The 22050-nt window shown below is 54.2% G+C and overlaps 3 protein-coding genes across 4 annotated transcripts; 2 read left to right on the top strand and 1 right to left on the bottom strand.

The window, feature by feature from the left end:
* The first annotated feature begins 320 nt into the window (after positions 1-320).
* LOC129356408 (protein PET117 homolog, mitochondrial-like) lies at positions 321-984 on the top strand. Its single transcript, XM_055025999.1, has 2 exons — positions 321-469; positions 841-984. The coding sequence occupies exons 1-2, from the start codon at positions 374-376 to the stop codon at positions 982-984; spliced, it is 240 nt and encodes a 79-aa protein (XP_054881974.1). The 5' UTR covers positions 321-373.
* Positions 970-5348, top strand: LOC129356406 (cysteine-rich protein 2-binding protein-like). 2 transcript variants are annotated; one of them, XM_055025995.1, is made up of 10 exons: positions 970-1308; positions 1567-1688; positions 1755-1876; positions 2008-2180; positions 2250-2681; positions 2746-3305; positions 3379-3512; positions 4442-4617; positions 4685-4875; positions 4955-5346. In XM_055025995.1, the coding sequence occupies exons 1-10, from the start codon at positions 1095-1097 to the stop codon at positions 5126-5128; spliced, it is 2298 nt and encodes a 765-aa protein (XP_054881970.1). In that variant the 5' UTR covers positions 970-1094; the 3' UTR covers positions 5129-5346. The 2 variants fall into 2 exon arrangements, with proteins under 2 accessions (XP_054881970.1, XP_054881969.1); XM_055025994.1 differs by having other exon boundaries at positions 2008-2681; positions 4955-5348.
* Positions 5349-5368: 20 nt separating this feature from the next.
* Positions 5369-22036, bottom strand: LOC129356409 (double zinc ribbon and ankyrin repeat-containing protein 1-like). Its single transcript, XM_055026000.1, is given in 17 exon segments — positions 5369-5767; positions 6041-6087; positions 6309-6414; positions 6487-6570; positions 6652-6755; positions 6835-6972; positions 6975-7050; positions 7113-7274; positions 7340-7469; positions 7642-7739; positions 7815-7842; positions 7844-7930; positions 8272-8342; positions 8445-8666; positions 8754-8820; positions 8892-9039; positions 21847-22036. Coding segments are annotated over 17 exon segments (1707 nt in total). The 5' UTR covers positions 21956-22036; the 3' UTR covers positions 5369-5737.
* Positions 22037-22050: the final 14 nt, after the last annotated feature.

The raw sequence follows: 22050 nt of genomic DNA, 5'->3' as shown, positions 1-22050 counted from the left end.
TCATTCATAATCTTTACATGACATATTGGAACATTTCAGAATTTAAAACAAAAAGCCATTAAGAGAACTGATGTGTTCACTTTGTTTTTTTTATATTGTTTTTGATGATTACCCCAGCATGTTCTGTGTTTATGATATTGATGGTGTTTATCAACCCATTATTTATTTAAAATAAGAAAGATAAAAAAAAATAATAATCAGCGAGTTCTGAGTCACGGTGATGTTGGCTGGAAACTGATCAGAGGAAGCAGAACGGTAATTACCCCGCTCCACCAGCAGGGGTCACTCCACTTACACTCCGCAGAAGAAGAAGAGGCGGAAGTAGCGGCAGCAGAGTCTGTTAGCTTCGTGCTAACTGCAGCGACCCAGAGGCATGTCTACGGCCTCCAAGGTGGTTCTGACGGTTTCTGTGGTTCTGACTGTCAGCGCGGTGGCCGGGGTCCACCTCAAGCAGGCCTGGGACCGGGAGGTAAGCGGACCGGAACCGAGCCGTACCGGACAGGTCGACCAGGTGGCAGAACGGGTTTATCGGGACACAGACCTGTAGAGGTAAAGTCCAGAACCGATCAGGTTCCGATAGAACCCTCACGGTTCGGGAGCTTCTGTGGTTTAATGAGAGAAAAGCTGGTGACCCGGAAGAAAGAGCTGGTTCCGGTCCACTTCTTCATCCTTACTTAGAGAGGAAGATGGTTGCCAGCAGAACTCCCAGTCAGAGGGACCAGCTGAACCCAGAGCTTCACCTCTACAGGTCAAAGGTCATAACTCTGGTTGTAGTCCAGTTGAGCCTGTCAGTCAAACTCTAACCAGCTGTGGTTCTGATCCGGGCCCGGTTCTGTGCAGCGTCTGCGTGAGGGCGTCCTGCGGGATCTGGACCGGCTGCAGAGGAAGCAGCAGAACCTGCTGGAGGAGCAGAAGGTTCTGACCGGACAGCAGCAGGAGGAGAGGCGGGGCCAGGAGGCCAGGCTCCGCCCACAGGACACCTGAGCCAGGTACGCACACCTCAAAAAGACCATCACTGTGACGGGTTGTTCTGAGGACATCCTGACCCGGTTCAGGGTCCAAACCGGCAGCCAGTCACCTGACCCGTCCAGGCGATGGAGGGCGGCGGCGGTGCGGCAGAGGGGCTGGAGGAAGGGGAAGTGGAGGGGGAGACGCTGCTGATCGTGGAGTCGGAGGACCAGGAGGACCTGTCACATGACCAGAGCGGAGACTCGCTGACCAGCGACCTGGGCGAAGACGCAGACGGCAGCTGGGCCTGCGAGGACGTGTCCTTCTACTGCGACCGCTGCCACAAGTGGGTCCCTGCAGGTGAGCCAATCACAGCTCTGCTTCTACTGTTAATAAAGATATTGGGAGGGAAAAAGCAACCCTTCAAAATAAGAGCATGAATATTACTTGGAGAATTAAAACTTCAAACCATCCCAGGAAATTATTGCTTCAGAATTTATCCAGACAAATAAACTTTGAGCCAAGAGCACCAAAAATACTCAACATTGGCAAAAGTGCTAAGCCACAAGTTAGCTTCGCTGCTAGCGGGTTAGCATCCTGACCCGGTTGTGGTTCCAGGTCAGCTCCATGGTGACCAGCCCAGTTACCTGAAGGGAGACAACTTCTTCAAGTTCCTGTGCTGCGACTGTTCTGAGGACGGCAAGGAGAGCTTTGAGAGGCTGAGGCTCACCTGGCAGCAGGTAAGGCCCCGCCCCCTCAGCAGCTGCACACCTGTCCTGCAGGTTGAAACGGCTTCCTGTGTGCAGGTGGTGATGCTGGCCATGTACAACCTGTCTCTGGAGGGAACGGGGCGGCAGGGCTACTTCAGGTGGAAGGAGGATATCTGCGCCTTCATTGGTCGACACTGGAACTTCCTGCTGGGGAACAGGTGAGTTTCATCCCAGACCTGGCCGCAGGAAGGAGCTCTGTCCATATATGGTGCAGTTCCTGTGCTGCAGCGCGCCCATTAGCACTGGCGGGGGGGGCGACCGGATGACGCTGCTGCTCTGATGTCGGCAGGAAGAAGACGTCCACCTGGTGGAGCACGGTGGCCGGCTGCCTGTCCGTCGGAAGCCCCGCCTTCTTCCGGTCTGGAGCGCAGGAGTTCGGCGAGCCGGGTTGGTGGAAGCTGGTCCAGAACCGTCCCCCCACCCTGAGGCCGGACGGCGACAAATCCAGCACCAAGACCAAAGGTGAGCGGTGCCAGAGCGCCAGCGACCGGCTGAGTGACCCACGCCCCCTGACCTGTGGTTCTGCCGCAGCGACCCGGCCGCCCCTTGAACCCATCATCACGGTGGAGGGCCTGCGTAAGCGTGGCGCCAGGAACCCGGTGGAGAACGCCATGCAGCTGAAGGAGAAGCGTAGCCGCACGCAGGAGGCAAAAGACATCCGGCGCGCACAGAAAGAGGCGGCGGGCGGAGGCTACGCCGACCACAGCGCCTCCTCCACGCCCGTCAAGCTGGGCGTTGGCCGCAGCAGCACTCGCCGCCTGGACCTGGTGCTGGAGCGGGGTGAGGTCGTCGACTTCTCCTCGCTCAGCTCGTCAGACCGGACGCCGCTCACCAGCCCCTCGCCCTCGCCGTCAGCGGACTTCTCCGGGCCGGGGACGCCGGCCTCCCACTCGGCCACGCCCAGCCTGCTGTCGGAGGCGGACCTGATACCCGACGCCATGCCTCCGCAGGCGCTGTTCCATGGTAAGTATGCCCGCCGCTGATGTTAGCGGAGACGTCACTTCCTGACTGCCGGCTCCACTCACAGATGACGAGGAGCTGGAGACGGAGGGCATGATCGACCCGGGGATGGAGTACCTACCCCCGCCCAGCGCCAGCCACACCGGCCGGAAGAAGCTCCGCCCCCCGCAGACTCTCATCAAGCGGGAAGCTGAGAGTGAGGAGGACGCGCACGAAGAACGCTTCGAGGAGCCGGCAGGCTGCGGTGAGGCTCCGCCCCCTGAGAGGCGGATGGCGGAGCGTCGCAGGATGAACCTTCAGGACAAATCGGACAGCGCGGCGCCGCGGCCCGTCGTCTCCGCCCTTAGCCTGTATGACGAGCGGCTGCTGCTGCGCCGGCTGGACGGCTGCTCACTGGCGCTGGCCGTCACGCCACATGCCAAGCGCCTCCGCAGGAAGCTGCTGGTCCGCCACGCCAAGCGTCAGAGAGGGCTCCCCCTGCTGGACATCGACCGCGCCATCAGCGCCACGCTCAGCCTGGTGGGAGGAATCTACGGCATGCAGGAGGCGGAGCATCGCTCTTTGGGCGGGGCTAATGGGAAGTACTGCACCAGCAGCCAGGAGCAGCGCATTCTGGACCGCTTCCAGGTCAGAACCTCCTGGTGACAGCTCAGAACCTTTGCTGGGTCTCACTGGCTCTGACCCGTCTTTGTCCCTGCAGACCAGCATGTCCAGCCGGCCGGGCGTCCAGCAGCGCTCCGTGTCTTTCTGGCACCGCCTGATGGGAGCCGAGGGCGGTCTGGATCAGAACATCAAGAGTCCATACACGGCCCGGATCCTGAAGCCCTTCATCAGGTCCGGAACCGGCCGCCGTTCACACATGCAGCGGTCTGAGTCTGTCAAGGGTCGAGCCTTACTCTCTCTCTCTCCACTGCAAAAATTCATATTAAATAATTCCCCCATTATTCCTGAAATATAAAAGACAAAGACAGGTTGGTAACATAACATTTAAGCTTCATAAACATATTCAACTAAATGTAATAAAAACTGGACAAAACCAGAGCAAACCTGGAAAGCTAAACCGTTCCCTACATTCTGCCATCTGCCTCCGTCTGGGCCTAGCGCAGCCTGACTCACCTGGAGCTAACTAGCCTAGCATGTCGTCACAGTTTCGCCCGCCGTCGTCACAGGTAGGCGTCAGGCTGGTTGGGGTTCTGCTGCTCACTCAGACCCATCTGCTGTTACATGTGGTAAAACGAACAAGTTGAATAAATATTGTTCCTTCACTGATTAAATCCTGGCGGATTAGAGGCTAACAGCTTCATTAGCTTAGCTACAGACTAACGGGTCGATTGCCACCGACGTCTTGAAGAAAACCAGGGTTATAAATTGACGCCCTTTCTTCTGGTCGTTCTTTTTTAAACCTGGTTTAATTATGTTTTAGGCAGCTGGTTATTATCTGTTTCTCTACTGACTGCTAAACACCGTCCAGCGCCAAGCAGGAACAAACCATTTCATGTAGAAATGAGGGGGGGTCACTAAATATGGACGCTGGTCTTCTGGTCTGGGAGGAGGAACGTTTAACTCTCACTGCAAGAAAAAACAACGATGCCGTTCATTTTATGAGTGACGGGCAACAAAAGGGTTTTTTGTGTTGAAAAAGACGTTGTTGTGGGGCCCCCTAGTGGTCAGGTCCTGATTTTCCCTCCTATGAGAAACACTCGGTTCTGGTCCTGGACCTCATGTCCCTCTGTCTCCTCTTCACCTGTCCATGTTTTCCTCAGGAGGGACTTTGAGTCCCGCCCCCTGAAGCTCCGCCTCCTGGCTGAGATCCGGGCATTTCCTCACAGAACGGATCCGGACTGGACCCCAGAACCCGACGCTCCCATCGACTACTGCTACGTCCGGCCCAACCACATCCCCTCGGTCAACGCCATGTGCCACGACAGCTTCTGGCCAGGTAGCCCCGCCCACACCCGCTGCTGCTGTTGCTACAGCGGCCTCTGACCTCAGGCGTGTCCCTGCAGGTGTGGACCTGTCCGAGTGCCTGCAGTACCCAGACTTCAGCGTGGTGGCGCTCTACAGGAAGGTGGTCGTGGGCTTTGGGTTTATGGTTCCGGACGTGAAGTACAGCGAGGCGTACATCTCCTTCCTGCTGGTTCACCCGGAGTGGAGGCGCGCCGGCATCGGCACCTTCATGATCTACCACCTGATCCAGGTGAGTCCGGCCGCGCCCACTACTCCGGGACAGGCGTGTGTGTGTGTGTGTTCAGACGTGTGCGACCCGTGTGTTTCAGACGTGCATGGGGAAGGACGTGACGCTCCACGTGTCGGCTAGCAACCCGGCCATGCTGCTGTACCAGAAGTTCGGCTTCAAGGCCGAGGAATACATCCTGGACTTCTACGACAAATATTACCCAGTGGACAGCAGCGAGTGCCGCCACGCCTTCTTCCTGAGGCTGCGGCGCTGACCCGGCTCTGGACCCGGCTCTGGACTCGGACCCGCTCTGGACCCGGCTCTGGACCCGGCTCTGGACCTGGCTCTGGACCCGCGCTCTGGACCCGGCTCTGGACCCGGACCTGAATCCCTGTAGCTCTGTGTTTTCCATGATTGACCAGCAGGCGGCGCTGTTCCCCGAGTTTCAGTTTTCATCTTGATTTGATTAAAGTGAGGAAGATAATTTTCTCCTGGTGAATAAATAATAACTTCGAAACAATGTTGGGTTTTATTTCCATAAACTTTAAGAAATGACCTGGATGGGGTCAAAGGTCAACCCCACAAATATTCTATCATATTCGCAGGTTCCGATCAAGGGCTGGTGTCATCATAGCAACCATCACACCACTTCTTTGTGCCAGCAGTCCAGGATGGGCACCTCAGTTAATCACAGGAACGGGTCGGAACCAGAACCAGGGCATCGAAGCTCTGCAGGCGTGTACCGTTATGGTCCGGCCCGGTCCAGGCTGAGAAAGGTCCGGCCGGTTGGCATCGTCTGACCCGCAGCCTGACGCCCACCCTGTACCTGGAGGCACATGGTGACATGATAAGGGGGCGGAGGAACTCTGCGACAGGCGGCCAATCAGAACCCAGAGCTGCAGAATTCTTCATCCTGAGGAAGAGGAGAATGGCTTGAGTCACGTGACAAGCCGAAGGGGCGTGGTCAGAATGTGGGCGTGGCCAGGGGTTATGAATCACGTGTAACTGTAACACCTCTGGCTCCGCCCACACTACACCTCACACCTGTGTGAGATCATCAGGTCCTGAGTGTTATGGACCTGTTCACCATGGTAACCTGATTGCAGCCAGACAGCCAATCAGAGCGCAGCGAACGCGAGCTGGGTTTTCTGTTCTTACTGACGGTCCGGATCGGTTCTGTTCTTACCAACAGGTTCGGTTCCGGGTCGGCATCCCGCTTCCTCCCTGGACTTCCTGGAAGACAAAGCAGAGTTTTGAGCCAGAGGTTCTGATCCTTTTCTGAACAGAACCAGAGAACCTCCAGGTGTTCATGGTCCAAAGCTCTGTCAGGTCGGAACCAGCTCTGTCAAGAGGAACCAATTTCATCCTAAAAGTACCACCAGGGGTCACTGTTCATCAGTCCGGCCCGGTTCTCCTGTCCAGATCAGAACCACCAGAACATCCTCTGTTCTTACCAGCTCTGTCTGACGCACACTGTGTGACACTGCTCAGTGTCTGGACCCGACCCGGTACCATAGAACTTCCTGCCAGGCCATCATGGTCCCCATCAGGTCCGAACTGCTGGACACAGAGGTTCTGCCGGGTCAAAAGTCTGCTTTCAGAACCAGTTCAGGGACCTGGTCCGGACCTCACCTGCTGGTTCTGATTGGCTGCCAATGAGAAGCTCAACATCAGAACCACTTCATCCTGGTTCTGCTGGACCAGCGCCGACACCATCTGGACCGGACCAGAACAATAAACCGGATCAGAACCATCCTGGCCCACATTTAGCTGAACCACAAGTTCTGTTCTGCTTACCCGGCCCAGTCGAGGTTCTGCCAGCAGGGTTCTGAAGGAGGCCCGGTTTTGGGTGTAGCTCCTCAGGTGAGCACAGACGTGGTCCAGTTGGTTCCTCCAGTAACCTACAGAACCATCGGAACCAAACAGAACCATCAGAGATTCCAGGACCGGGCCAAGCCTCTGATGGCGTTGCCATGGTACCTCTGCCGGGGCTGACGGCGCTGAGCGGCGGCCGGCTCCTCGCCGCCTCCCGCCGCAGCGCCCTCTGCTGGTCCCGCTGCTGCAGCGCAGTGGCTGATGGGTAATAGAGTCCCACGGTCTGCGTGGACCGATCCACAGGGGAGGAGCTACGCCCCGTCTGGAGGCGGCGCTCTGTGGGGGCGGAGCCTTCCAGGCAGAGTCACGAGGGGGCGGGGCCTGCAGGGACCCAGCCTGTTAATGACAGGAAGAAGTAAGACAGGAAACAGCTGTCTTTCTACCTTGCTGTGGGCGGCGTCCTCTTCAGGCAGTGTGATGTCACTGCACGGTGTGGGCGGAGACAGCGCCAGGAGGAACACGCCGCACGCCGCACAGTGGGGGGCGTCAGGCCGTGAGCTTGCTCCGCACCGCCAACACGTCACCCAGAGGGGGGCGTGGCCAGCCTGGATAGCACACTAATAAATATCCCATAATGCTTCACTGCCCAACACACCAGGTCAAAGGTCACCTTGCTGCCACAACAGTCACAGAATCTGGCATCATGACGGTTCAGGCGACGACACCTGGAGCAGGACCACATGCTGCCGTCCGCCGGCCCACCTGAGGGGCCGGCGCCTCCACCCGGGTCGACCTGCAGCAACACACACAGGTAAAGCCGGGCCAGAACCCACTTGACCCGGGTTTTGGTCTGGACGTACCGGCTGAAGATCAGAACCAGAACTCGATGTGAGTACTTCCTGGTTGACGTTCTGATTCTATCAGAACCTGACCCATGGTTGCTAAGGGGATGCACCTTGAGCTCACCTGCAGGAGAAGCCGGCCTGAGACCCTTCTATGGACGCCTCGCAGGTCCAACAGGTCCGAGAGTTTTTGGGAACCAGGCAGCGACAGAAAGGACACGGCAGGAGCTGAGACAGCAGGACAGACGGTCGGTCAGTCCGGACGGCCGGCCGGCGCACCTGGACGGTGGACGAATGAAGTACCTGTCCTCTCCCAGCAGGGGGCGGCTTGCGCCAGTACCGGAGGAATCACAGCGCCACATTGAGGACAGAACCGTGCAAACGGGTCTGAAGGGCAGAGGCAGAGGCAGCGAGGACACCTGGAGACACAGAGGACCAGGACACGCCCCCCACTGGACGTTTGAGGAACCACAATACCAATAATAAAACAACAGCTTGTATTTCATTGATAAAAACTGGCCTCAATGCTGCATTTCAGCACAATTTTACAACAGTTGTTTGTTATGGACAAACTAGACCTGAATAAAAATCGCATAGCAACAACAAGCGCACAAAAGTAGCTCATGTTAGCCCACTGGGCGTGTCTCTGCCAGTGGGCGTGTCTCTGCCAGTGGGCGTGTCTCTGCCAGTGGGCGTGTCTCTGCCAGTGGGCGTGTCCTAAGGGTAGCGTCATCAGAGTGTGGGTGTCTTGAGATGGTACCATGGTGCTGTGGTGACTCTCGGCCGTTGGGTTTGCGGTTCGCTGCTCGGCTGCGTTCCATGGTGAGAATCCTAGCAGACAGGAAGTAGATCACAGGAAGTAGATCACAGTATAGGCCGGCCAGGTCTGGAACTTCCTGCCGGATCTCCCTGTTAGCCTGTTTACCGCAGAGCGGAGCGTCGGGAGGAGCTGGTCCAGGCAGCATCAGGATCTGGAATCCCAACACCTCTGGAGCGTCTGGAGGGAAGGGAGATCGGAGGACTGGACCCGGTCCGGCCCGGTTCAGAAGCCGGACTGCAGGTGACTTCCCTCCACTTTGAGTGTCCAGGTGTTCCTGCAGGTGTTGGATTAGAAACGGGCGGCTCATCAGAATTGCAGCCTCCATCAGACTGGACCTGAAGCAACAGAACCACAGAGGCGGAGCCTTCAGACCAGACAGGTGAGCGAGGTCAGGGGTCAGCTACAAGCTGCTGATTGGCTACCTGCTGGTCTGGTTCCACCTGACCCACGGAGAACACCTTGGTGACCACGGAGCTGCGCCTCCCGTCCCTGCGCCGCAGTCACATTCAGAAGAGGAAAACAGGAAGTGATGCAGCTCAAGTGTTTCTGCTGAACGTTACCTGGCAACGGCCACGGCCCTGACAGACACCTGGCCCGCAGGAAGAAAGACGGGACCTGTGTACTTCCTGCTGCCGACCTCTGACCCCCGGAGCAAGGCAACCGGCTTCGAACCATCCAGAGTGAAGAAGATCAGCACACCTGCAGAGTCTGAAGAAACACACACCTGGAGAACAAGGAAGACCTTGGATATGTTGGATGCAGTTGGATGTGTTGGATGCAGTTGGATGTGTTGGATGCAGTTGGATGTGTTGGATGCAGTTGGATGCAGTTGGATGTGGTTGGATGCAGTTGGATGTGTTGGATGCAGTTGGATGCAGTTGGATGCAGTTGGATGTGTTGGATGCAGTTGGATGCAGTTGGATGTGGTTGGATGCAGTTGGATGTGTTGGATGCAGTTGGATGCAGTTGGATGCAGTTGGATATGTTGGATGCGGTTGGATGTGGTTGGATGTGGTTGGATGCAGTTGGATGTAGTTGGAAGTGTTGGATGAAGCTGGATGTGGTTGGATGCAGTTGGATGTGGTTGGATGCAGTTGGATGCGGTTGGATGAAGATGGATGCAGTTGGATGCAGTTGGATGTGGTTGGATGCAGTTGGATGCGGTTGGATGAAGATGGATGCAGTTGGATGCAGTTGGATGTGGTTGGATGCAGTCGGATGCAGTTGGATGTGGTTGGATGTGGTTGGATGCAGTTGGATGCGGTTGGATGTGGTTGGATGTGGTTGGATGCAGTTGGATGTGGTTGGATGCAGTTGGATGCGGTTGGATGTGGTTGGATGCAGTTGGATGCGGTTGGATGCAGTTGGATGCAGTTGGATGCGGTTGGATGTGGTTGGATGCAGTTGGATGCGGTTGGATGTGGTTGGATGTGGTTGGATGCAGTTGGATGTGGTTGGATGCAGTTGGATGTGTTGGATGCAGTTGGATGTGGTTGGATGCAGTTGGATGCAGTTGGATATGTTGGATGCAGTTGGATGCAGTGGATGCGGTTGGATGTGGTTGGATGCAGTTGGATGTGGTTGGATGCAGTTGGATGCAGTTGGATGCAGTTGGATATGTTGGATGCGGTTGGATGCGGTTGGATAAGGTTGGATGCAGTTGGATGTGGTTGGATGTGGTTGGATGCAGTTGGATGTGGTTGGATGCAGTTGGATGCGGTTGGATGTGGTTGGATGCACTTGGATGTGTTGGATGTGTTGGATGTACCAGACTGGATGCAGTTGGATGCGGTTGGATGCAGTTAGATGCAGTTGGATGCAGTTGGATGTGGTTGGATGCAGTTGGATGCAGTTGGATGTGGTTGGATGCGGTTGGATATGGTTGGATGTGGTTGGATGCGGTTGGATAAGGTTGGATGCAGTTGGATGTGGTTGGATGTGGTTGGATGCAGTTGGATGTGGTTGGATGCAGTTGGATGCGGTTGGATGTGGTTGGATGCAGTTGGATGTGTTGGATGTGTTGGATGTACCAGACTGGATGCAGTTGGATGCGGTTGGATGCAGTTAGATGCAGTTGGATGCAGTTGGATGTGGTTGGATGCAGTTGGATGCAGTTGGATGTGGTTGGATGCGGTTGGATATGGTTGGATGTGGTTGGATGCGGTTGGATGTGGTTAGATGCAGTTGGATGCGGTTGGATGTGGTTGGATGTGGTTGGATGTGGTTGGATGCGGTTGGATGTGTTGGATGTGTTGGATGCAGTTGGATGCGGTTGGATGCGGTTGGATGTGGTTGGATGCAGTTGGATATGTTGGATGCGGTTGGATGCGGTGGATATGGTTGGATGTGGTTGGATGTGGTTGGATGTGGTTGGATGCAGTTGGATGGGGTTGGATGTGGTTAGATGCAGTTGGATGTGTTGGATGTGGTTGGATGCGGTTGGATGTGGTTGGATGCGGTTGGATATGGTTGGATGCGGTTGGATGCGGTTGGATGGTTGGATGCAGTTGCATGCAGTTGGATGTGGTTGGATGCGGTTGGATGTGGTTGGATGCAGTTGGATGTGGTTGGATGCAGTTGGATGTGTTGGATGCGGTTGGATGCGGTTGGATGTGGTTGGATGCGGTTGGATGCGGTTGGATGTGGTTGGATGCGGTTGGATGCGATTGGATGCAGTTGGATGTGTTGGATGCGGTTGGATGTGGTTGGATGCGGTTGGATGTGGTTGGATGCGATTGGATGCAGTTGGATGTGTTGGATGCGGTTGGATGTGGTTGGATGTGTTGGATGCAGTTGGATGTGTTGGATGCGGTTGGATGTGGTTGGATGTGTTGGATGCGGTTGGATGCAGTTGGATGTGTTGGATGTGGTTGGAAGTGTTGGATGAAGCTGGATGTGGTTGGATGCAGTTGGATGTGGTTGGATGCAGTTGGATATGTTGGATACGGTTGGATGCAGTTGGATGTGGTTGGATGCAGTTGGATGTGGTTGGATGCAGTTGGATGCGGTTGGATGCAGTTGGATGTGGTTGGATGCGGTTGGATGCAGTTAGATGCAGTTGGATGTGGTTGGATGCAGTTGGATGCGGTGGATGTGGTTGGATGCAGTTGGATGCAGTTGGATGCGGTTGGATGCAGTTGGTGCGGTTGGATGCAGTTGGATGCGGTTGGATGCGGTTGGATGCAGTTGGATGCAGTTGGATGCGGTTGGATGCAGTTGGATGCGGTTGGATGCGGTTGGATGCAGTTGGATGCAGTTGGATGCAGTTGGATGTGTTGGATGCAGTTGGATGTGGTTGGATGTGGTTGGATGCAGTTGGATGTGGTTGGATGCGGTTGGATGCAGTTGGATGCAGTTGGATGTGGTTGGATGTGGTTGGATGTGGTTGGATGCAGTTGGATGCGGTTGGATGAAGATGGATGCAGTTGGATGCAGTTGGATGCAGTTGGATGTGGTTGGATGCAGTTGGATGCGGTTGGATGCAGTTAGATGCAGTTGGATGCAGTTGGATGTGGTTGGATGCAGTTGGATGTGGTTGGATGCAGTTGGATGTGGTTGGATGCAGTTGGATGCGGTTGGATGTGGTTGGATGCAGTTGGATGCAGTTGGATGTGTTGGATGTGTTGGATGTACCTGACTGGATGCGGTTGGATGCAGTTGGATGTGGTTGGATGCAGTTGGATGCGGTTGGATGTGGTTGGATGTGGTTGGATGCAGTTGGATGTGTTGGATGTGTTGGATGTACCTGACTGGATGCAGTTGGATGCGGTTGGATGCGGTTGGATACAGTTGGATGCAGTTGGATGTGGTTGGATGCAGTTGGATGTGGTTGGATGCAGTTGGATGTGGTTGGATGCGGTTGGATGCGGTTGGATGCAGTTGGATGCAGTTGGATGTGGTTGGATGCAGTTGGATGCGGTTGGATGCAGTTGGATGCAGTTGGATGCGGTTGGATGTGGTTGGATGCAGTTGGATGCGGTTGGATGCAGTTGGATGCGGTTGGATGCGGTTGGATGTGGTTGGATGTGGTTGGATGCGGTTGGATGCAGTTGGATGTGGTTGGATGTGTTGGATGTACCTGACTGGATGCAGTTGGATGCGGTTGGATGTGGTTGGATGCAGTTGGATGTGGTTGGATGCAGTTGGATGTGTTGGATGTGTTGGATGTGTTGGATGTACCAGACTGGATGCAGTTGGATGCGGTTGGATGCAGTTAGATGCAGTTGGATGCAGTTGGATGCGGTTGGATGTGGTTGGATGCAGTTGGATGTGTTGGATGTGTTGGATGCGGTTGGATGCAGTTGGATGCAGTTGGATGTGGTTGGATGCGGTTGGATGTGGTTGGATGTGGTTGGATGTGGTTGGATGCAGGTGGATGTGTTGGATGTGGTTGGATGCAGTTGGATGTGGTTGGATGCAGTTGGATGCAGTTGGATGTGGTTGGATGTGGTTGGATGTGGTTGGATGCAGTTGGATGCAGTTGGATGTGGTTGGATGTGGTTGGATGCAGTTGGATGCGGTTGGATGTGGTTGGATGTGGTTGGATGCGGTTGGATGTGGTTGCCTGTGTGGATGCAGTTGTATGCGGTTGTATGCGGTTGGATGTGGTTGGATGCGGTTGGATGCGGTTGGATGTGGTTGGATGTGGTTGGATGTGGTTGGATGCAGTTGTATGCGGTTGGATGTGGTTGGATGCGGTTGGATGTGGTTGGATGCGGTTGGATGTGGTTGGATGTGTTGGATGTACCTGACTGGATGCAGTTGGATGCAGTTGGATGTGGTTGAATGCAGTTGGATGTGGTTGGATGCAGTTGGATGTGTTGGATGTGTTGGATGCAGTTGGATGCGGTTGGATGCAGTTGGATGCGGTTGGATGCAGTTGGATGCAGTTGGATGCGGTTGGATGTGGTTGGATGCAGTTGGATGCAGTTGGATGCAGTTGGATGTAGTTGGATGCAGTTGGATGTGGTTGGATGCGGTTGGATGTGGTTGGATGTGGTTGGATGCAGGTGGATGTGTTGGATGTGGTTGGATGCAGTTGGGTGCGGTTGGATGCGGTTGGATGCAGTTGGATGCGGTTGGATGCAGTTGGATGCAGTTGGATGCGGTTGGATGTGGTTGGATGCAGTTGGATGCAGTTGGATGTAGTTGGATGCAGTTGGATGTGGTTGGATGCGGTTGGATGTGGTTGGATGTGGTTGGATGCAGGTGGATGTGTTGGATGTGGTTGGATGCAGTTGGGTGCGGTTGGATGCTGTTGGATGTGGTTGGATGCGGTTGGATGTGGTTGGCTGTGGTTGGATGCAGTTGGATGCGGTTGGATGCGGTTGGATGTGGTTGGATGCAGTTGTATGCGGTTGGATGTGGTTGGATGCGGTTGGATGCGGTTGGATGTGGTTGGATGCAGTTGTATGCGGTTGGATGCGGTTGGATGTGGTTGGATGCGGTTGGATGTGGTTGGATGTGGTGGATGCGGTTGGATGTGGTTGGATGCGGTTGGATGTGGTTGGATGCGGTTGGATGCGGTTGGATGTGGTTGGATGCGGTTGGATGTGGTTGGATGCGGTTGGATGCGGTTGGATGCGGTTGGATGCAGTTGGATGTAGTTGGATGCAGTTGGATGCAGTTGGATGTAGTTGGAAGTGTTGGATGAAGCTGGATGTGGTTGGATGCAGTTGGATGTGGTTGGATGCAGTTGGATATGTTGGATACGGTTGGATGCAGTTGGATGTGGTTGGATGCAGTTGGATGTGGTTGGATGCAGTTGGATGCGGTTGGATGCAGTTGGATGTGGTTGGATGCGGTTGGATGCAGTTAGATGCAGTTGGATGTGGTTGGATGCGGTTGGATGCAGTTGGATGCGGTTGGATGCAGTTGGTGCGGTTGGATGCAGTTGGATGCGGTTGGATGCGGTTGGATGCAGTTGGATGCAGTTGGATGCGGTTGGATGCAGTTGGATGCGGTTGGATGCGGTTGGATGCAGTTGGATGCAGTTGGATGCAGTTGGATGTGTTGGATGTGTTGGATGCGGTTGGATGCAGTTGGATGCAGTTGGATGTGGTTGGATGCGGTTGGATGTGGTTGGATGTGGTTGGATGTGGTTGGATGCAGGTGGATGTGTTGGATGTGGTTGGATGCAGTTGGATGTGGTTGGATGCAGTTGGATGCAGTTGGAAGTGGTTGGATGTGGTTGGATGTGGTTGGATGCAGTTGGATGCAGTTGGATGTGGTTGGATGTGGTTGGATGCAGTTGGATGCGGTTGGATGTGGTTGGATGTGGTTGGATGCGGTTGGATGTGGTTGCCTGTGGTTGGATGCAGTTGTATGCGGTTGCATGCGGTTGGATGTGGTTGGATGCGGTTGGATGCGGTTGGATGTGGTTGGATGTGGTTGGATGTGGTTGGATGCAGTTGTATGCGGTTGGATGTGGTTGGATGCGGTTGGATGTGGTTGGATGCGGTTGGATGTGGTTGGATGTGTTGGATGTACCTGACTGGATGCAGTTGGATGCAGTTGGATGTGGTTGAATGCAGTTGGATGTGGTTGGATGCAGTTGGATGTGTTGGATGTGTTGGATGCAGTTGGATGCGGTTGGATGCAGTTGGATGCGGTTGGATGCAGTTGGATGCAGTTGGATGCGGTTGGATGTGGTTGGATGCAGTTGGATGCAGTTGGATGCAGTTGGATGTAGTTGGAAGCAGTTGGATGTGGTTGGATGCGGTTGGATGTGGTTGGATGTGGTTGGATGCAGGTGGATGTGTTGGATGTGGTTGGATGCAGTTGGGTGCGGTTGGATGCGGTTGGATGCAGTTGGATGCGGTTGGATGCAGTTGGATGCGGTTGGATGTGGTTGGATGCAGTTGGATGCAGTTGGATGCAGTTGGATGTAGTTGGATGCAGTTGGATGTGGTTGGATGCGGTTGGATGTGGTTGGATGTGGTTGGATGCAGGTGGATGTGTTGGATGTGGTTGGATGCAGTTGGGTGCGGTTGGATGCTGTTGGATGTGGTTGGATGCGGTTGGATGTGGTTGGCTGTGGTTGGATGCAGTTGGATGCGGTTGGATGCGGTTGGATGTGGTTGGATGCAGTTGTATGCGGTTGGATGTGGTTGGATGCGGTTGGATGCGGTTGGATGTGGTTGGATGCAGTTGTATGCGGTTGGATGCGGTTGGATGTGGTTGGATGCGGTTGGATGTGGTTGGATGTGGTTGGATGCGGTTGGATGTGGTTGGATGCGGTTGGATGTGGTTGGATGCGGTTGGATGCGGTTGGATGCGGTTGGATGTGGTTGGATGCGGTTGGATGTGGTTGGATGCGGTTGGATGCGGTTGGATGCGGTTGGATGCAGTTGGATGTAGTTGGATGCAGTTGGATGCAGTTGGATGTAGTTGGAAGTGTTGGATGAAGCTGGATGTGGTTGGATGCAGTTGGATGTGGTTGGATGCAGTTGGATATGTTGGATACGGTTGGATGCAGTTGGATGTGGTTGGATGCAGTTGGATGTGGTTGGATGCAGTTGGATGCGGTTGGATGCAGTTGGATGTGGTTGGATGCGGTTGGATGCAGTTAGATGCAGTTGGATGTGGTTGGATGCAGTTGGATGCAGTTGGATGCGGTTGGATGCAGTTGGTGCGGTTGGATGCAGTTGGATGCGGTTGGATGCGGTTGGATGCAGTTGGATGCAGTTGGATGCGGTTGGATGCAGTTGGATGCGGTTGGATGCGGTTGGATGCAGTTGGATGCAGTTGGATGCAGTTGGATGTGTTGGATGCAGTTGGATGTGGTTGGATGTGGTTGGATGCAGTTGGATGTGGTTGGATGCGGTTGGATGCAGTTGGATGCAGTTGGATGTGGTTGGATGTGGTTGGATGTGGTTGGATGCAGTTGGATGCGGTTGGATGAAGATGGATGCAGTTGGATGCAGTTGGATGCAGTTGGATGTGGTTGGATGCAGTTGGATGCGGTTGGATGCAGTTAGATGCAGTTGGATGCAGTTGGATGTGGTTGGATGCAGTTGGATGTGGTTGGATGCAGTTGGATGTGGTTGGATGCAGTTGGATGCGGTTGGATGTGGTTGGATGCAGTTGGATGCAGTTGGATGTGTTGGATGTGTTGGATGTACCTGACTGGATGCGGTTGGATGCAGTTGGATGTGGTTGGATGCAGTTGGATGCGGTTGGATGTGGTTGGATGTGGTTGGATGCAGTTGGATGTGTTGGATGTGTTGGATGTACCTGACTGGATGCAGTTGGATGCGGTTGGATGTGGTTGGATGCAGTTGGATGCGGTTGGATGCAGTTGGATGCGGTTGGATGCGGTTGGATGTGGTTGGATGTGGTTGGATGCGGTTGGATGCAGTTGGATGTGGTTGGATGTGTTGGATGTACCTGACTGGATGCAGTTGGATGCGGTTGGATGTGGTTGGATGCGGTTGGATGTGGTTGGATGCAGTTGGATGTGTTGGATGTGTTGGATGTACCTGACTGGATGCAGTTGGATGCGGTTGGATGCAGTTGGATGCAGTTGGATGCGGTTGGATGTGGTTGGATGCAGTTGGATGTGTTGGATGTGTTGGATGCGGTTGGATGCAGTTGGATGTGGTTGGATGCGGTTGGATGTGGTTGGATGTGGTTGGATGTGGTTGGATGCAGGTGGATGTGTTGGATGTGGTTGGATGCAGTTGGATGTGGTTGGATGCAGTTGGATGCAGTTGGATGTGGTTGGATGCAGTTGGATGTGGTTGGATGTGGTTGGATGCAGTTGGATGCAGTTGGATGTGGTTGGATGTGGTTGGATGCAGTTGGATGCGGTTGGATGTGGTTGGATGTGGTTGGATGCGGTTGGATGTGGTTGCCTGTGGTTGGATGCAGTTGTATGCGGTTGCATGCGGTTGGATGTGGTTGGATGCGGTTGGATGCGGTTGGATGTGGTTGGATGTGGTTGGATGTGGTTGGATGCAGTTGTATGCGGTTGGATGTGGTTGGATGCGGTTGGATGTGGTTGGATGCGGTTGGATGTGGTTGGATGTGTTGGATGTACCTGACTGGATGCAGTTGGATGCAGTTGGATGTGGTTGAATGCAGTTGGATGTGGTTGGATGCAGTTGGATGTGTTGGATGTGTTGGATGCAGTTGGATGCGGTTGGATGCAGTTGGATGCGGTTGGATGCAGTTGGATGCAGTTGGATGCGGTTGGATGTGGTTGGATGCAGTTGGATGCAGTTGGATGTAGTTGGATGCAGTTGGATGTGGTTGGATGCGGTTGGATGTGGTTGGATGTGGTTGGATGCAGGTGGATGTGTTGGATGTGGTTGGATGCAGTTGGGTGCGGTTGGATGCGGTTGGATGCAGTTGGATGCGGTTGGATGCAGTTGGATGCAGTTGGATGCGGTTGGATGTGGTTGGATGCAGTTGGATGCAGTTGGATGCAGTTGGATGTAGTTGGATGCAGTTGGATGTGGTTGGATGCGGTTGGATGTGGTTGGATGTGGTTGGATGCAGGTGGATGTGTTGGATGTGGTTGGATGCAGTTGGGTGCGGTTGGATGCTGTTGGATGTGGTTGGATGCGGTTGGATGTGGTTGGCTGTGGTTGGATGCAGTTGGATGCGGTTGGATGCGGTTGGATGTGGTTGGATGCAGTTGTATGCGGTTGGATGTGGTTGGATGCGGTTGGATGCGGTTGGATGTGGTTGGATGCAGTTGTATGCGGTTGGATGCGGTTGGATGTGGTTGGATGCGGTTGGATGTGGTTGGATGTGGTTGGATGCGGTTGGATGTGGTTGGATGCGGTTGGATGTGGTTGGATGCGGTTGGATGCGGTTGGATGCGGTTGGATGCGGTTGGATGTGGTTGGATGCGGTTGGATGTGGTTGGATGCGGTTGGATGCGGTTGGATGCGGTTGGATGCAGTTGGATGTAGTTGGATGCAGTTGGATGCAGTTGGATGTAGTTGGAAGTGTTGGATGAAGCTGGATGTGGTTGGATGCAGTTGGATGTGGTTGGATGCAGTTGGATATGTTGGATACGGTTGGATGCAGTTGGATGTGGTTGGATGTGGTTGGATGCGGTTGGATGTGGTTGGATGCGGTTGGATGTGGTTGGATGCGGTTGGATGCGGTTGGATGCGGTTGGATGCGGTTGGATGTGGTTGGATGCGGTTGGATGTGGTTGGATGCGGTTGGATGCGGTTGGATGCGGTTGGATGCAGTTGGATGTAGTTGGATGCAGTTGGATGCAGTTGGATGTAGTTGGAAGTGTTGGATGAAGCTGGATGTGGTTGGATGCAGTTGGATGTGGTTGGATGCAGTTGGATATGTTGGATACGGTTGGATGCAGTTGGATGTGGTTGGATGCAGTTGGATGTGGTTGGATGCAGTTGGATGCGGTTGGATGCAGTTGGATGTGGTTGGATGCGGTTGGATGCAGTTAGATGCAGTTGGATGTGGTTGGATGCAGTTGGATGCGGTTGGATGTGGTTGGATGCAGTTGGATGCAGTTGGATGCGGTTGGATGCAGTTGGATGCGGTTGGATGTGGTTGGATGCAGTTGGATGCAGTTGGATGCGGTTGGATGCAGTTGGATGCGGTTGGATGCGGTTGGATGCAGTTGGATGCAGTTGGATGTGTTGGATGCAGTTGGATGTGGTTGGATGTGGTTGGATGCAGTTGGATGTGGTTGGATGCGGTTGGATGCAGTTGGATGCAGTTGGATGTGGTTGGATGTGGTTGGATGTGGTTGGATGCAGTTGGATGCGGTTGGATGAAGATGGATGCAGTTGGATGCAGTTGGATGCAGTTGGATGTGGTTGGATGCAGTTGGATGCGGTTGGATGCAGTTAGATGCAGTTGGATGCAGTTGGATGTGGTTGGATGCAGTTGGATGTGGTTGGATGCAGTTGGATGTGGTTGGATGCAGTTGGATGCGGTTGGATGTGGTTGGATGCAGTTGGATGCAGTTGGATGTGTTGGATGTGTTGGGTGTACCTGACTGGATGCGGTTGGATGCAGTTGGATGTGGTTGGATGCAGTTGGATGCGGTTGGATGTGGTTGGATGTGGTTGGATGCAGTTGGATGTGTTGGATGTGTTGGATGTACCTGACTGGATGCAGTTGGATGCGGTTGGATGCGGTTGGATGCAGTTGGATGCAGTTGGATGTGGTTGGATGCAGTTGGATGTGGTTGGATGCGGTTGGATGCGGTTGGATGCAGTTGGATGCAGTTGGATGTGGTTGGATGCAGTTGGATGCGGTTGGATGCAGTTGGATGCAGTTGGATGCGGTTGGATGTGGTTGGATGCAGTTGGATGCGGTTGGATGCAGTTGGATGCCGTTGGATGCGGTTGGATGTGGTTGGATGTGGTTGGATGCGGTTGGATGCAGTTGGATGTGGTTGGATGTGTTGGATGTACCTGACTGGATGCAGTTGGATGCGGTTGGATGTGGTTGGATGCAGTTGGATGTGGTTGGATGCAGTTGGATGTGTTGGATGTGTTGGATGTGTTGGATGTACCTGACTGGATGCAGTTGGATGCGGTTGGATGCAGTTAGATGCAGTTGGATGCGGTTGGATGTGGTTGGATGCAGTTGGATGTGTTGGATGTGTTGGATGCGGTTGGATGCAGTTGGATGCAGTTGGATGTGGTTGGATGCGGTTGGATGTGGTTGGATGTGGTTGGATGTGGTTGGATGCAGGTGGATGTGTTGGATGTGGTTGGATGCAGTTGGATGTGGTTGGATGCAGTTGGATGCAGTTGGATGTGGTTGGATGCAGTTGGATGTGGTTGGATGTGGTTGGATGCAGTTGGATGCAGTTGGATGTGGTTGGATGTGGTTGGATGCAGTTGGATGCGGTTGGATGTGGTTGGATGTGGTTGGATGCGGTTGGATGTGGTTGCCTGTGGTTGGATGCAGTTGTATGCGGTTGCATGCGGTTGGATGTGGTTGGATGCGGTTGGATGCGGTTGGATGTGGTTGGATGTGGTTGGATGTGGTTGGATGCAGTTGTATGCGGTTGGATGTGGTTGGATGCGGTTGGATGTGGTTGGATGCGGTTGGATGTGGTTGGATGTGTTGGATGTACCTGACTGGATGCAGTTGGATGCAGTTGGATGTGGTTGAATGCAGTTGGATGTGGTTGGATGCAGTTGGATGTGTTGGATGTGTTGGATGCAGTTGGATGCGGTTGGATGGAGTTGGATGCGGTTGGATGCAGTTGGATGCAGTTGGATGCGGTTGGATGTGGTTGGATGCAGTTGGATGCAGTTGGATGTAGTTGGATGCAGTTGGATGTGGTTGGATGCGGTTGGATGTGGTTGGATGTGGTTGGATGCAGGTGGATGTGTTGGATGTGGTTGGATGCAGTTGGGTGCGGTTGGATGCGGTTGGATGCAGTTGGATGCGGTTGGATGCAGTTGGATGCAGTTGGATGCGGTTGGATGTGGTTGGATGCAGTTGGATGCAGTTGGATGTAGTTGGATGCAGTTGGATGTGGTTGGATGCGGTTGGATTGGTTGGATGTGGTTGGATGCAGGTGGATGTGTTGGATGTGGTTGGATGCAGTTGGGTGCGGTTGGATGCGGTTGGATGTGGTTGGATGCGGTTGGATGTGGTTGGCTGTGGTTGGATGCAGTTGGATGCGGTTGGATGCGGTTGGATGTGGTTGGATGCAGTTGTATGCGGTTGGATGTGGTTGGATGCGGTTGGATGTGGTTGGATGCAGTTGGATGCGGTTGGATGCGGTTGGATGTGGTTGGATGCGGTTGGATGTGGTTGGATGTGGTTGGATGCGGTTGGATGTGGTTGGATGCGGTTGGATGCGGCTGGATGTGGTTGGATGCGGTTGGATGTGGTTGGATGCGGTTGGATGCGGCTGGATGTGGTTGGATGTGGTTGGATGCGGTTGGATGCGGCTGGATGTGGTTGGATGCGGTTGGATGCGGTTGGATGTGGTTGGATGTGGTTGGATGTGGTTGGATGTGGTTGGATGCGGTTGGATGTGGTTGGATGGTTGGATGTGGTTGGATGCGGTTGGATGCGGTTGGATGTGGTTGGATGTGGTTGGATGCGGTTGGATGCGGCTGGATGTGGTTGGATGCGGTTGGATGTGGTTGGATGTGGTTGGATGCGGCTGGATGTGGTTGGATGTGGTTGGATGCGGCTGGATGTGGTTGGATGCGGTTGGATGCGGCTGGATGTGGTTGGATGCGGTTGGATGTGGTTGGATGTGGTTGGATGTGGTTGGATGCGGTTGGATGTGGTTGGATGTGGTTGGATGTGGTTGGATGCGGTTGGATGTGGTTGGATGTGGTTGGATGCGGCTGGATGTGGTTGGATGTGGTTGGATGTGGTTGGATGTGGTTGGATGCGGCTGGATGCGGTTGGATGCGGCTGGATGTGGTTGGATGTGGTTGGATGTGGTTGGATGCGGTTGGATGTGGTTGGATGTGGTTGGATGTGGTTGGATGCGGCTGGATGTGGTTGGATGTGGTTGGATGTGGTTGGATGTGTTGGATGTACCTGACTGGATGCAGACGGGCGTGCTGGTGTCGATGCGGGTTTTGCGTTTCCGGGTCACGTGGTCTCTGATCGGGATGATGAGAGGAGCTGAAATGGCGCCTGCTGCCATGGCAACCGCTGGCTGATCGATATCAGCGTCTGAGTGGCAGAACGATTGATTATCGATCTGTTGATCATAAACTTTGATGAACGTAGTTCAGATCC

This window comes from Poeciliopsis prolifica, unplaced genomic scaffold (assembly GCF_027474105.1).
Source record: "Poeciliopsis prolifica strain line A6 unplaced genomic scaffold, Auburn_PproV2 SCAFFOLD170, whole genome shotgun sequence".
NCBI lineage: Eukaryota > Metazoa > Chordata > Actinopteri > Cyprinodontiformes > Poeciliidae > Poeciliopsis > Poeciliopsis prolifica.
Note: the sequence above shows the minus strand (reverse complement) of the source record. Positions and strands in the feature narration are given on the sequence as shown.

Excerpts from the sequence above, each read along its gene's own strand:
- LOC129356406 (XM_055025994.1), top strand. The coding sequence starts at position 1,095 with ATGGAGGGCGGCGGCGGTGCGGCAGAGGGGCTGGAGGAAGGGGAAGTG. Across the intron at positions 1,309-1,566 it reads CCACAAGTGGGTCCCTGCAG|GTCAGCTCCATGGTGACCAG; the intron begins GTGAGCCAATCA and ends TTGTGGTTCCAG. Across the intron at positions 2,682-2,745 it reads TCCGCAGGCGCTGTTCCATG|ATGACGAGGAGCTGGAGACG; the intron begins GTAAGTATGCCC and ends CTCCACTCACAG.
- LOC129356408 (XM_055025999.1), top strand. The coding sequence starts at position 374 with ATGTCTACGGCCTCCAAGGTGGTTCTGACGGTTTCTGTGGTTCTGACT. Across the intron at positions 470-840 it reads AGCAGGCCTGGGACCGGGAG|CGTCTGCGTGAGGGCGTCCT; the intron begins GTAAGCGGACCG and ends GGTTCTGTGCAG.